At 40.8% G+C, this 15,500-nt stretch overlaps 2 protein-coding genes across 8 annotated transcripts in view; one reads left to right on the forward strand and one right to left on the reverse strand.

The window, feature by feature from the left end:
• Mettl25 (methyltransferase like 25) overlaps nucleotides 1-3,986 on the reverse strand; it is an 81,132-nt gene extending 77,146 nt beyond the window's left edge. For 4 of the 7 annotated variants that reach the window (XR_004112677.1, XR_004112676.1, XM_031348804.1 and 1 more), the window contains exon 1: nucleotides 3,717-3,986. Coding sequence is in view for 3 of the 7 variants with exons in the window: in XM_031348804.1 (XP_031204664.1) it covers nucleotides 3,717-3,969 (253 nt within the window). In the remaining 4 variants the exon portion in view is untranslated. Of the gene's footprint in view, nucleotides 1-3,395; nucleotides 3,653-3,716 lie in introns of those variants that run through there. The other 3 variants (XM_031348803.1, XM_031348808.1, XM_031348809.1) reach the window with 3 other exon arrangements.
• A 132-nt stretch (nucleotides 3,987-4,118) lies between these two features.
• On the forward strand, nucleotides 4,119-10,721 carry Ccdc59 (coiled-coil domain containing 59). Its single transcript, XM_031348810.1, has 4 exons — nucleotides 4,119-4,306; nucleotides 5,438-5,744; nucleotides 8,302-8,401; nucleotides 9,892-10,721. Exons 1-4 carry the CDS (start codon nucleotides 4,153-4,155, stop codon nucleotides 10,051-10,053), a joined length of 723 nt encoding a protein of 240 aa, XP_031204670.1. The 5' UTR covers nucleotides 4,119-4,152; the 3' UTR covers nucleotides 10,054-10,721.
• The last annotated feature ends 4,779 nt before the right edge of the window (nucleotides 10,722-15,500 follow it).

The following is a 15,500-nucleotide window of genomic DNA, read 5'->3' on the forward strand; positions in this document are numbered from 1 at the left end:
AGCTGGTACAACCACTCTGGAAATCAGTTTGGTGGTTCCTCAGGAAACTGGACATAGTACTACCAGAGTATGCCCAGCTATACCACTCCTGGGCATATACCCAGAAGATGCTCCAACATGTAATAAGGACACATGCTTCACTATGTTCATAGCAGCCTTGTTTATAATAGCCAGAAACTGGAAACAACCCAGATGTCCCTCAACAGAGGAATGGATACAGAAAATGTGGTACTTCTACACAATGGAGTACTACTCAACTATTAAAAACAATGAATTTATGAAATTCCTATGGAAATGGATGGATCTGGAGAATATTATCCTAAGTGGGGTAACCCAATCACAAAAGAACACACATGGCATGCACTCTCTGAAAAGTGGATATTAGGCCAGAAGCTCAGAATACACAAAGTACAAACCACAAACCATAAAATACTCAGGAAGAAGGAAGACCAAAGTGTGGATACTTCGTTCCTTCTTAGAAGGGGGAACAAAATACCCATGGAAGGAGTTGCAGAGACAGACTATGGAGCAGAGACTGAAGGAAGGACGATCCAGAGACTGCTCCACCTGGGAATCCTTCCTACATTCAATCATCAAATCCAGACATTATTGTAGATTCCAGCAAGTGCTGGCTAACAGGAGCCTGATATAGCTGTCTCCTGAGAGGCTCTGACAGTACCCTACTAATACAGAAGTAGAAGCTCACAGCCATCCATTGGACTGAGCACAGGGTCCCGAGCGAAGAAGCTAGAGAAAGGTCCCAAGGAGCCAAAGGGTTTGCAGCCCCTTAGGATGAAAAACAATATGAACTAACTAGTACCCTCAGAGCTCCCAGGGACTAAACCACCAACTAAAGAGTACACATGGTGGGACTAATCGTTCCAGCAGCATACGTATAGCAAAGGATGGCCTAGTCAGTCATCAATGGGAGGAAAGGTCCTTGGTCCTGTGAAGGTTCTATGCCCCTGTGTAGAGGAATGCCAGGGCCAGGAAGCAGGAGAGGGTGGGTTGGTATACAAGGGAAGACGGGAGGAAACAAGGTTTTTTTTAATTTATTTACTTTTTAATTTTTTTTTGGAGGGGAAATCAGGAAAGGAGATACATAACATGTAAATAAAGAAAATATCTAATAAAAAAAAAGATGTAGGCCCTCAGCTCCTTCTCCAGCCATGTCTGCCTACATTGTACCATGTTGTCTCTTCATAGAACTAGATGAGAAAATCCCAAGGAATGCTTCCAATAAATTAGCTCATAAAACAGCTGGGAATTTATAAAATTGGGAGTTTTATACTCAAAAAGTTATCACGTCCAGAGACATTTGAAAGGTTAATAATCTAGTCTAGTCTCTAATTGATTCTCAGACTTTCACACACACACACACACACACACACACACACACACGCACGCACACACATCAACACAAATATTAGTATTCTTTCATAGCCTAAGGAAGCAAAAAGGTGGTATTACTGACCTACTCATTACACTTTACATTTTGCCAATATCTATTACACATCTAAAATGACCAGACATTGTTCGAAAGTAATGGACAAAATACTCTTAACATTACTGCTTATGGGAAGAGACAAGAAAAAAAACTAAGGAAGGGGCCAGGCATTACGACTATTAAGTAATGATTCTTGTGAAAACCTAACTTAGTAATAGCTTGCTAAACAAACTAACAGATTTGAAGATGGGCATGAAAAGACCATTCTGTGGAGTCACATGATACAAAACTGAGAGTCTAATCTTCCACTAAAACCCTTATCCCTGGAAAATTAATTCAAGCTGCAAAGTCACAAATAAGAAATTAAAGACTTCAATTTGCAATATAAAGATTAAGAGAAAATAGGTCCTGGAAGGTAAAATGCTTGCCTTCTAAGCATTGGGGCCTGTGTCTTCCCATGAAAAGCCAGGCATGGTGGTATGGACTTACAATTCTAGTATTGTGGGAGGGGCAGGATTCATCAGGTGTTTATTGGCCGGCCAGTCTAGCCTAACTGGTTAGCCCCGTCTCAAAAAAGTAGTTGCAGAGGTCCTGAGAAATAATACTGGAAGCTGACCTCTGGCCTTCCACATGAAGACAGGTACACATGTGCGCACACACACACAGAGAGACAGACAGAGAGAGAGAGAGCAGAGAGAGAGGGAGCGAGCTGAGAAGAGAGGGAGAAGGGGAGAGGAGAAGAGAGGAGAAGAGAGGAGAAAAAGATGTTCATACTCATGCACTTAGCAAAAGCAAACTGCAGAACATACAATAGGCACCAATGAATCAAGCTATTAGTATATGTAAGGCAATATCCCATTAGGTAGAGACAAAGTTAAACAAAGTCTTGCTCTGCACTTAAAAGTTGTTTTCTTGGGGCTGGCGAGATGGCTCAGCGGGTAAGAGCACTGACTGCTCTTCCGAAGGTCCTGAGTTCGGATCCCAGCAACCACAATGAGATCGGACGCCCTCTTCTGGTGCATCTTAAGACAGCTGCAGAAAATTACGCCGGAGTGAGCCGGAGCAGAGGTCCTGAGATCAACAGCAGCCACACACATGATCGAACACAGTCATCTGTACAGCTACAGTGTATTCATACACATAAAAATGAAATAAAATAATTCTTAAAAAAAAGTTGTTTTCTTGTATTTTCTTCCTTCGTTTTTTTTTTTTGAAAGCTAACAAGAGCCAGTTTTTTCAACAAATAGTTTACAGAGTACTTAATGTATGCCAAATATTTTCCCACAAATTGGAATCTACCTGTTGTTAAGGCAAATATGGTTCCGGCTTTCTACAAGGTTACGTACCAAATTATCAACGCAGAATACCATGGGAGCAATTTGAAAGGGTACCTAACTTTCCAACAACCACGAACGATTTCAAAGAACCAATATTTCTTAAGTTCTATCATTATAACACCTCCCCATCCCCCCACCTCCGCCCCTGTGACACTTAACATTTACAGGCTGCTTTAGAGATGAGTACGCTCACTAACATTGACAACACCTGGAAAGCCTGGAAGCAAGCCAGAAGCTAGCGGCGACCAAAAAGAGAAACTTGGTAGAATCTACGTTTCTTGAGGGTATGAAACTCCAGAACCTAGAAAACATCAGGACGCATACCAGATATTTCAGCAGGGCAGTGGTGGCGCACACCTTTAATCCCAGCACTTGACAGGCAGAGGCAGGCAGATCTCTGAGTTCAAGGCCAGCCTGGTCTACAGAGTGAGTTCCAAGACAGCCAGGGCTACGCAGAGAAACCCTACCTCGATAAACCAAAAAAAAAAAGAAAAGAAAAGAAAAGAAAAGGAAGAAAGAAAGAAAAGAAAAAAAGAAATAGTTTTCGACTGAACTAGTGAGCATTCAAACTTTCACTATCACCATCCTAATCCTCGACGCAATCCTTGTACCGATTAGGAACCGGCTCTTATCTGATCTCCCAAGTTCACTTCAACTTCGTATTGGTGGTCCCATAGTCTTTTGATGTTTTCAAAACTAAACTGTTGGATCTTTCAGTGAAGGAACGCCTCTTCCTTGGGTTGACTACTCTAAATTGTGGAACTCAATCGACACCCAGACTGGAACCCAGAGTACCGCGCCCGGACCCCGCCCACCATCGCTATTCACATCCAATTCATCTCCCAGGGACAGCATCCTTTAAGCCCCTGCCAATCCCGCCGAGTGCCACCAGGGGGCGCACTGACAGCCGTCCCGCTCGCCCCGCCATTCACCTGATCCCGCCTCTGCCTCCCCCAGGGGAAGCGCCTCCCGCCGCTCGGCCTCGGTCGCCGACTTCCTCAGCGCCGCCAGCACGCTCTCGGGGGGCAAGTCGACCAGCTCCTGCCAGACGGAATTGGTATAGAAGTCCACCGTGTGCGCGTTGGAAATGGCCAGGGCGCCCCTTAGGAAGCTCAGCAAGTCCCGTAACTTGGCGTGCAGCGTGGGCAGGTCCGGAGTCCTGGGGAGAGGACAGGCCGCCGCCATGACGCTCGCCCTCCAGGGCTGCAGGTGGCGCCAACATGGCCGCGCGACACCTCTCTCCCCGGAAGCAGCACAGGCTGAAGGAGTCGAGCTCCGAGCACGCGCTATTTTGGGCGATTGATTGCTTCTGCCTGGCGACGCATTAAGTCGGCGTCCACTGTAGTTCTAGGAACCGGGTGGTGCAAAATGGCGCCCGCGCGGCCGTCTTCGAGGTGGAGGACCGGAGGATCTGAGGCTCATGGGGAAGGGACTCCTCAGGTCAGATTCGGAAACCAGAATGGGAAACGCAGGACCTGGCGGCCGAACCACCAGCAAGCCTTCCTGGGGAGCGTGCGTGAGGGTATGTAAGGAGACAGCCGTGGAGGAGTCCTCGGGCCCGCGGAATCCGTGGGTGCACGATGGGTCCCGGCTTGGAAAAAGGCTTTTGGACGTAGACTGGGTCCAGCTTGAGATCGAGGAAGCCATTCCTACGCCCGCCAAACCCGAGAGCTTCTCAGTCCTTTGAATGGGACAACCGGATGGTGCTGTCAACTTAAATCATTTTACGCAGCTCTTTCGTTTAAGCGGAAGCACGGAGCGTCTAGGGGTGCACTTGTCTACGTAGAATACAGACATACTTGCATCTGTATTACAGCAAAGGAAAGAGAGAAAGATCGGGTTAAAAATACACTGCCCTAAAGCTTTGATAAGTAAAATACCACAGTAGCCCTCCAGTCTCATACTGCTCTCTTTCTTAGATTCGATGTCTTGTCTTTGTTAGGCCTCTCATTGCATGTCAAATGGTTAAGTATTTTTGTTCGATCTAATAATAACTGACAGGTGTTCAGAAAGTTTTACAGTATCCTCCCTTTTGTTGTTTTGTGTTTTATTGTGTGTTGTCGTGTTGTTTTGGAAAATAAGTAATTTGTCAATTTCTCCATGGGAAAAATAATAGATTACCCTCCCTTATTTTTAAGTATTTTCTGAAGACCCAAGTGGGATTTTATGTGAATTAAAGAAAATATAATTTGTGAATACAATTATAAATTCAAGCTAAGCAGTAAAGTTTTGTTTACTATTTAGCAGTACTTAGAAGTTCTTATGTGGTAACTAACAACTGATAGCGTTATATTCAGGTAAAGGGCCAACTTGCTCTTAAGTGTATCATTTTGTTTTGTTTTGTTTTGTTTTTGTTTTTATTGAGACAGGGTTCTCTATATAGTCCTGGCTATCCTGAAACTAACTCTGTAGACCAGGCTGGCCTCGAACTCAGAAATCCACCTGCCTCTGCCTCCCAAGTGCTGGGATTAAAGGCATGCGCCACCACTGCCCGGCTTAAGTGTATCATTGAATTTGTTGTGTAAACCTAATCTTTAAAGCAAAACCAATCGTATTATTTGAATATATGTAAAAGGAAAAAACTTTTCATTTCTAGTACCTTTATTTTTCATTTTCTGTTAAAGTAATTGTGACTGAAATCCTTCAATGCTAGGACAAGGTTTTGCATTTCGGAGAAAACTGAAGATCCAGCAAAATTACAAGAAATTGCTGTGGAAGGTAAAGAAGGCACCAACTCCACAGGAATCCCAGTTCACAGATCATTACCCAGAGCATCTGAAACACCTCTATCTAGCTGAAGAAGAAAGACTCAGAAAACAGCAAAGAAAGGTTGGCCTGGCTTTGTCAGAAGAACAAGTTGATCAGCCTTTGCCTGAAGAGGAGGGCAACACAGAGCAGACTTCATGTGAAGAACAGTCGAGTGTTCGCCAGCCTCAGCCAGAAGAGCTGAATACAGTAAAGTATGCACTACCTTCTTTGGAAATTCTTCCTTTAAATGTAAATAATGTTTTCTTGAAGACAGAAATTTGTGTAAGAATTAGAATTTTTCTTAACATACTTTTCAAGTCATGTAATAATATTTCATGAAGTCTCCATGTTTAGTGTTAAATGACTGAAATAGGCTAGTTGAGCAGAGATGGCAAAAATAAGAAATGAGAATTAATAGATCAGAGTTTTGAATTGCAGCCTCTCTAGAACAAGTAATATAATTGGACCGTAATTAAGCCCAGCATTAATGTGTGTGTCTTAATTTAGGGGTGGTGGCTGGGTTTGATGTTGTAGCTCTGCAAGCCCAACATTTAGGAAGCTGAGACCTGATGATCACCAGTTCCAGGCCAACATGGGCAGTATAACCAGATACTAGAAAAATAATGGAAATGTATAGCCATTGGCACTTTGGATTATAAAGCCAGGCTTTCTATGTTGGTATACCGGTGTCCTCTATGATAGGAAGGATAGAGTAAAATTATTTGAGAGCCACCATGTACACTATCTTGCACAGCCTCAACCTGTATCATCTTCTCAGGTCAATGATGATCCTAAAGCATTACATTTCATGACATTTTGTCATGTTCGTTTATATCAAGTATTCTAAAACATGCTTGGGGTTTGGTAACCTTATGACTGCTAACTGCTGTTGTCTGTATTTTAATTTGTATTTTCTGCAAAGGGTACAGGAAATAGGTTGCAGTTAATGAAAGCCAAGCAAGGGATGGGCTGAAGCAGGAAGATTGCTGTTTATTCAAAGCTAGCTTGCAGTACTTAGCAAGATGCCATCCTAGTAAACAACAAAAATGTTTAACACATGGACTTCTTCCTGGATGAGTCCTGGCTCATCCCTGTTAATCCCTGTACTGAGGACTGAGGAGGCTTAACACAGGAGGACCAAATAGTCAGAGGCTAAGCTGCGGTAGGTGGTGAGTTTCAGACCAGCTTACACTACTTTAAAACAAAACCCTCTTTAACACTTTGATTTTATTAGAACTAGTTTATAAAACTTTTACTGCATACAATTCAAGCAAAACTACATTAACAAGTGCACAGCAAGACATCAGTCACTTCAGATCTTAATTTTTTTTTTTTTTAACCAAAATGTTGTCTTTCAAAGCTGGGGCAATGATTTCATGCACAAGATCAAGCCAGGCAAAATCCCATCATGGACTGGGAAGGGAGTTACAAAGTCCCATATGTAGTTTAGGAGATTTGGCAATTGATGGCTGGGAGGGGGAGTCTGTCACATCAGACAGTAGGTGCTCTAGTAGGTGGCTCCACACCCATGCATGTGCACATGCTGGTACCAGGAAGAGGACTCAGTTTAATAAAAATACAAAAGATTCACATGAAGCTAGGAGGGAAAAGTGTAGGGAAGTAAAGGATGGGGAAAGAATTGGAGAAGAAGAAGAAATGGTGGGTAGGTTTGATCAATAATACTTTGTAAGAATATATAATTCTCATTTTAAGTAAAATAAAATTGAGCATTATTTGTGCTGCAAATAAGAAAACAGTATATAGTGGGGATAAAGGAAGAAATGAGAGTTTGTGATGTTTTGTTTTCAGTAGACTCTTCTGTCAGGAAATAGTAGATGAGACAGATAGATCCTTGGAACTCATTGGCTAGAACCCTTGCCTCAAATATGGTGGTGAGCAGTCCCTTAGTCTCTGTACATGTCATACACTATGCCCAAACCTACAGGAACCCTCACATGCATGAGACTTAGAAGTGAAGAATGACACTATCTCACACTGATGTTTTCAGATGTAGATAATAGAAGAAAGCAAAAAAGCCTATTTGGGCTAGGAGATCAGGACTATCTTGGTAAAGACAGTTTGGAATGGTAGAGCAGAGATTGTATATCAGAGAGTTGAAAAGTGAGTGGGAAGTCATGCTAGTTTATTCTTTGTGCAGAAATTTACTATGAAAAGTTAAATATTATTAGTCAACCAGCAGATGGACTTTAGTAATGGAAGGCACATGCATTTATTTTGAACTAGAAAGCTGCTAAAAATAGATTATAGTTCTGACATGAGAAGATGAGACCAAGTCAGCTAGCGAGTGACACTAGCCACTTCCCTTTCCAAGAGCTCAGGGTGCTTCAGTGTAGAGCACAGCAAATGAAGACTGTGTCTAGGAGGGATGAGTAGTGGTAAGAGGAGGAGAGAGACACAAGGACAGGAAAGTCAGCCTACACCTTGACTCCGCTGTAAGCGGTACTTGACTTTCTCTCTGCTATTAATAGTTTACTAGCCATCCTTACCACACTTGTTAACTATTTCTCCCAGAAATCTCCATTTACCATCTTTAAATCTATAATCATGACTACATTATAGCTTTAATGTCTTGTTTGGGCATTTTCCTTTTGTTGTTGCTGTAGTTGGTATTGGTATTCTCTTCATGCTTCCTTCAATTTTGTATTAGTGAAGTTTTTGTATATAAATACCTGATCTGACACAGTAGTATAATCTTGGCTAAATCATTTTTGAATGGTTTAACTTACCTATCTTAATCTGTCTTGCAAGCTCTGTGACTTTTCCAAAGAAAAAGAAAAAGAAAACTTCAAACCAGAAGGCCCAAGAAGAGTATGAACGAGTGCAAGCGAAGCGTGCTGCTAAGAAATTCGTAAGTCCTACTTTGTGATTATTTAGCCTTCTTTCTCTTTCCCATGTGTGCAAGCTATGCGTCTTAGTATTGCTATATAATATTATCTGATTTAATACTTAATGTGTGCTCTACTCAGTAGACTTGTAGAACTGTACAATATTCAAAGTCCTTGATTGGCTCAGACAATCTTAGTAGGTCAATGGTAAGATTTAAACAAACAAACAAGCAAAAAAAAGTGTTGCTGGTCAGTTAATAATAGCATCTGTGATAATGTTTCTCGAAGTATGGCCTAGGAACTGGGTTCTTTAGCAGTTTCCTTGAAATAATCCTATGTGCTGTAAATTTGAGTTCTTGAGACCTAATTAATCAAAATATTGATGATTTTCTTAATTTAAGAAATTAATTCTTTTCAGACCTTTCTTAAGGAAGGGTGTCAGTATGTAGCTCTGGCTGGCCTGACTCAGAGATCCACCTGCCTCTGCCTCGTCAGAGCTGGGCTTAAACCACATCCAGTTTCTTATCCTTATGTATACTTAAAATAAATACGTGGTTAACTGATTTTAAGTAATGTGATGTAGCGTTTGCGCAATTGAAAATCTGTTTATAAAACTAAGCTCTGCCACAGAGCAGTCCCCAACGAGACACTTCCCTCTCACCAAGCTTAGTCCTAGTTTACCAACAAAGTAAACTCTGTAAGTTTTTTAGAAAGATGATAAATGCTATAGTTTCACAAATTGCATGTAAGATTCCTTGCTAATTATAATTACTTGTAGTTACAAGTAAGTATAAGTCTAATGTTTGTCTACTATATCATTTTGAGGCACCCTGGACCAGAGATGAAGACCACTCTTAGTCCAGTACAGCAGCTTTTCAGCTGTTACACTGAAGTAGTAAGAATATTGTAGTGCTTGATGATCATTGCATCTTTAGAACTATAGTCCTCTATGCTTAGATTTGAATTTTTATCATAGCAAGTGAAATGAGCATCATTGTCCTTAGATGGTGAAACTCATGTCTAGCAGAATGTTTTGCACTTATATAGTAGGTAGGTAGTCAGCATTTTCTAGGTTAAATCTGTGAATTAGTTAAGAACAACAGCAAAAAAATACAAGTACAGTTTACTAGAAATGAACTTTTTACTGTTACCAAGATATTAACAGTTAACCTCTAGAAAGGATCCATTTTTTCAATAGGGAATTAGAGGGCTAATTCATTAGTGGATTTAAACAATGAAATTGTTAATTAAGTATTTGACTTCTCAGTGAAATTGTTACTCGGCTTCTCTTTTGACATACAAATGCATAAAGTGTTGCCCTGTCTCTGTTATTCTGTGCTATTCCTTATATCATCATGGTATTAAAGCAAAGAGGACAACTATGTAAGTTCCCCTCTTACACAGTATAGAAGACAGATTATCATGATTGCAGAGTGACAGCAAGTTCAGAACAGTTTCTGACCTGTATTTCCTGTTTATGACAAATGAAGAGCATGTGTGTTTATGATTGCAGGAATTCGAAATGAGAAAGCAAGAGAGAGAAGAGGCTCAAAGGCTCTACAAAAAGAAAAAAATGGAAGCTTTCAAAATACTGAGCAAAAAGACTAAAAAGGGCCAGCCTAACCTGAATTTACAGATGGAGTATCTTCTTCAGAAAATCCAAGGAAACAGTTAAAGCAGACACTTTGTCTCTGAGGACTGAATCCTGGCTGACTGTTGCATCCTTTTGTATGTGTATCGGGAGCCTCCTAATGATGAACTCATTTGTTGACATCAAATGGATTGCTAAATTATTTTTTGTTTTTGTGAAAGAAAAATTTATATATATATATATATTCTCCACTAAAAAAAAAAAAAGAGAGAGTTTATCCTGAAGATCTTTAAAAACTTCAGTGGAATTTGTATGAAATAAACTGCTTTGAAATAGGCCTGAGCTCACAGTGAGATATTTCAGTGATGTGAACATGTTTCAGTTGGTTATTGGAAATTGAACTTAGGTCCTTGCACTGGCCTGGCAGCTGTACTAACCCTAAACTACATTGTAGTCCCTGGGAGTTTTGAGATACGGTCTCTGTGCAGCAGCTTAAGCATCTCTGCTCTCAAACTTGTGCTCTTCTTGCCTGGGTCAGGAGGACTTGGACTTCAGACCCGCACCGCCAGCCCTGATAGATTAGTGTTTACATCCATTTTAATTAAGAGAAGGAATAACTCGCCTTTGGAGTTTTTATTTATTACATTTTAGTACATAATACAGGAAAGTGGATTTTCTAGGCTACCTGAAAGTACACTAAAAGAATTTGTATTTCCGTAAGGTAAACCTAATAAAGATATTTTATTTATGAATTGAATTTAATAGAAGCATTTTCATAGTAATCAAGCTCTCCAGATCCTTCAGAGGGGCCCTACACTTTGAAGAGTATTGTCACCATATAATATTGTGAGAACCTTTCTGCCTTCAGTTGCAACAGAACAAGAATGCCTTGGCATTGTAAGCAAAAAGACTGCATAATAATGGTTTTAAACCTCGTGTTTTGTAAACGGTAGCAAATACATTCTAAAACTGTCTTAAAGGTTTTAGAAAAGCTTCACTTGTTACAGCCTTCATCCTATGTTTAAAAGTTCAGAAATATACTGAGGAAATACAGAACTTGCTCTCTGCATACAAAAATACTGCTTAGAAGTTTGTGATATGCTATTGCACCTGAATGGCCAAGAAAGCCACAATCTGATTAAGGGAGCATACATGGCTATGTCATTGAATTCCTTTATTCACATCTGTGTTCTAGACTCTTCAGGCTAAAACATAGAGATCTGGTCCTTTTAAGAGTTAATTGAAAAATAAGATTAACTACCTTTTACTAGGAGGAAGGTCTTCGTTGAGGGCTTTTTTGTTGTTTAATTTAGTCTAGTTTGCTTGTTTTTGTTCCCCTTTGTTTATATTCAAAGATGTTTTAGGACAGCAGTTAGTGTTAGTTTCAACACAGAAGGTTAGACCTGAGTGTGGTTAAAAAATACAAAAAAACCAAAAAACATTCAGCTCATCCAAAAGCTACACCCTAAGGTTTGAATAGCAGAGATTGGCTCAGTAATGGCTGTTGATTCTTATGCCATGCTTACCAAAGCCTCATGGAGGAGGTTTAATGTAAAGAATAGGGAAGCTGGGTGTGGAGGTTGAGACAATCCAGTGCCAGACAGATTACTTATATTAGCCTGGGCCATGTATGGAGAGAAAAATAATTATAGGGGTAAATGCTTAAGAAAAGTCTTCAAGGTTGCAAAAGCTCGAGACTGAAACAGCAGAAGGAAAACAAGAGAAAAGTTTGATATGTAGTGAAGTATTTAAAAATAAATAACAAGGAGTGGGGATAATATTCCTCTCTATTCCTAATTGTCCCTCCTATATAGAAAAAATATCATTGTCTCCTTATTGGTTGACTTGTTCAGCCTTGGGACAGTATTGTAACTTAAATTTGAGAAAATGCAGGCTGGTTTAGAGTAAGTTTAATCTCTGTATCCCAAGCCACCCTACTTTTATATATGTTAGGTGTATATATACTATATTATCTATGTTTATTATTATCTATATATTATATATATGTTTATATGTACAAGTGTACATGGGTGTGGACACTAACAGTTGAGGCTTTCAACCACACAGACCTGATTGAGATAGTTTCTCACTAACCTTCAGTCTTCCTGTCTCTGGTTTTCCAGCACTGGACTTACTTTAAGCAGGTGCTGGGGAATCCCAGCTCAGATCTACCTGCTTGGACAGCACGGGAGTCATTTTACTGACTGGGCATCTTTTGAGATGGATTCTCATGCTCTTTTGCCTAAGCTGGCCTCAACTCCTGGACTTGATCTTCCATATCCCTAGGAGCTAGTAGCAATATAGGCACATGTCAGCATACTAGAGAGACCTACACATACTCTTGATCACCATTCTCATAAATTACAACAACAAATCCTATTCAGAAAGGATAAAAAGAAGATAGACACAGCAAGGAAAAGGCCAGTGTTCTAGGCAATGCAGTGTCTGAGAACTTGTTCTATGGGCTGAGGTTCCAGCTTAGAGGAAGACCGCTTATCCAGCTTGTCAAGGTCCTGGGCTAAAGCCCCAGTGCTACGGAATACAAAAATAATTTAAAAGTTAAGCCACATATGTCCTATTTACCAAGAGAAAAATGAAAGAGGATAGCAGTGAACACAAAGAAGCTTGAGATGGCCAGAGACTGATTTCAGGCTTTGAATGGTAAAACACAGAGGAAATTTTGCCATAATTTTAGTTTGTAAAAGTGTCTAAGCTTCTAATTGCTTCCTTTTGTCCTGCTTCTCCTCTTCCTCCTTCCTCTTCCTTTTCTTCTTGTCTTCTTCTCCTCCTCTTTGCCCCATCACCATCCTCTTCCTCCTTTTGAAACAGAGCTTTGGCTGTCCTGGAACTATGTGAACCAGGGTGGTGTTAAACTCACAGAGATCTGCCTACCTCTGCTTTCCCAGTGCTGGTATTAAAGGCATGCTCCACCACATCCAGCTTTCTGCATTCATCAAAGTATTATGATGAGAGTTTGGCCTGAATTCAGAGCATCTTTGTCTACCAGAAAAATATTCTACAGAGATGGATTGTGATACTTGGCCTCAAACAAGAAGTGAGATGTAACATAAAGGTGCTGGACACGGCCTCTCCTCCCTTGTTCTTGCCAATCTTAAAAGCAAATAATCCTCTGTGGCATTATGCTTGAGACTGTGGCTCATGAAAGCTGGTGTCCTGCATGGCCACAGCAGATGGCAGCCAAAGCGAGGCTTGCCGAGCTCTCCTAAATGTGCTAATATCAAGCAAGGGAACAGCAGGAGTCAGCCTCAGATACAGGCTGCTGTGGCTTGACCTTGACCTATATTTAAAATGCATGTCCGAGCAGCAGGAGCTCATCAGTGGCTTCCAAAACTAGATAACAATCTTATTTTACAACACAGATTCAATGACAGAAAGATGATAATTGGGTACGCTAGACATTATTGATTAATCAGTGTTTGCTGCTTTCTTTTGTACCTTCAAGACAGATGCCTGTGTGCAGCACAGAGCTCCAGAGACTCTCAAGGTCTAGCCTGTTCCTATCAGACATTGAATTGCAGTGTACCTTGCAAGAGTTTGACCATTATAAGTAGGAAAGAGCAAAAGCACTTAAAGGAACCCAGTCGTTGATTTGGCTCCATTGAAAAAAAATTTGCTTTTTAAGGTTGTATCAGTATCTCAAATATATGCTGGCTCAGAGGAGAGAGTCTGCCTGCCACATCAGAGGCACGAGGATGGTAAATTTAACTCCTCGTTGACAGATGCCTTCCATTTTAGGTTAAGTGTGTAGCTGATGTGAGTACCATGCTGGTAAGAGCATAAAACCATCAGCAGCTATCTTGCCCATTTCTCTAGATTCATGTTCTGATACGGATTACATTTGGCCATAGCAACTACTGGGTTGTAGGAGTGAAATCACATAAAGAATAGCTGCCTTTTAAATGAGGGTATGAGACAAGTGTGATGATCTTGTGTGTTCTATTGATTTGTCAGGCATTTTGAAAAACCAAGAGACACTCTAGACTTAGTGTTGAATCGATTTAGCTTTTGAACAGCTCAATGATTCATGTTCATTCTTAAAATAGACCATGAGGCTACACCTGCTGAAAACTCTGCCAAAGGACTAGGCACACATTTGGCTGTGTGTCATGTGAGTTGTTGGTATTCTCTCTGGACTCCGCCACCACAGCTACCTGGCAACAGTCAGGTAAGCTCCTGCCTACAGTTACCTGACAATAGCCAGGTAGGCCTGGCCCACTATAGAAGGGGCTGCTTGCCCCTCCTCTCTCTCTTTCTCTCTTACTCTTGGTCTCTTGCCTCTTTCCCCGTTGCTCCCCCTCTCTCCACATTCCCTTCCCTTCCCCTCCATGTGGTCATACCGAGCCTCTACTTCTCTACTCTCTCCTTCTCTCTGCCTTTCTCTGCCTCTACTACTCTCTTAACTCCCCTCCCCATTCCCTGAATAAACTCGATTCTATACTATACCATCGTGTGGCTGGTCCCTCAGGGGGAAGGGATGCCGTGGCATAGGCCTGCTGAGACACCCCCTTCCCCCACACCTCACCACACCCCCATAGAACATACCCTGTACCTCTTTATCCTTTTATAAACACATCATGAGTGAAACATGAAACTGGAGAGAACATCAATTTATTTTTATTTTTTTAAACTTTTAACAGTATGAAAATGTGAATCTAGAGGTATTTTTTTTATTTGAACATTAACCCAGATGATGATTTCATATGTAGATTTTACTTTATTCCAGGAGCCTGATTAGGAAAACCATACTGAAATGGAAAGCATAAATATTTTCCTTTTTTGTCTCCTGGGATTTCTGCTTGATTTGGATAACTTTTATTAAGAACACCACCATTAAATCATTTACAGGACTGCCAGCTTCACTGAGGCATGTCATTAAATATGTAAGTGGAAAACATGGTGAATCTGACATATATCTGCCCATGGAGTCTCACTATGGTCTCCTAGCAATCAGCATCGGCTTCAAAATATTCTTCCTGGGCCTTTGTAATCTGTTCTCCCAGTGGCCCCTACACTGATTCAAAGCAGCACCTGATCATCTTTTTGTTACAATCTAGTCTACATTTTCAAAATAATAATAATAATAATAATAATAATAATAATAAATAACAACAACTACAGCAAGGGTTCTATACTGTGCTCTATTTTTGCAGTTTTCTCCTCAGCACAAATACCTGTCACTTCATATGTGTTACTGCAGTGTTTGCAAATAGTTTGTTTCTACTGAAACGGGAATATTTTATTGGGTAGATATACTCTATCCATTCAGCTGTTGATTGGTACATGAGCTACTCTCAGTGTCTGGCCATAACAACTAAAGCTTTTGTTTTTAACATGTGTGTCTAAGTCTTGTATGGGTCAGTGTACTAATTTTCTTTTGGTAAATTTGAAGGTACCAAATGGTTGTGTCTTATGATAGAAGGATTTTTAATGTTTTAGAAAGTTTGGCCAGGCAGTGGTGGCGCATGCCTTTAATCCCAGCACTTGGGAGGCAGAGGCAGGCGAATTTCTGA

The sequence above is a fragment of the Mastomys coucha genome, unplaced genomic scaffold (genome assembly GCF_008632895.1).
Source record: "Mastomys coucha isolate ucsf_1 unplaced genomic scaffold, UCSF_Mcou_1 pScaffold4, whole genome shotgun sequence".
Taxonomy (NCBI): domain Eukaryota; kingdom Metazoa; phylum Chordata; class Mammalia; order Rodentia; family Muridae; genus Mastomys; species Mastomys coucha.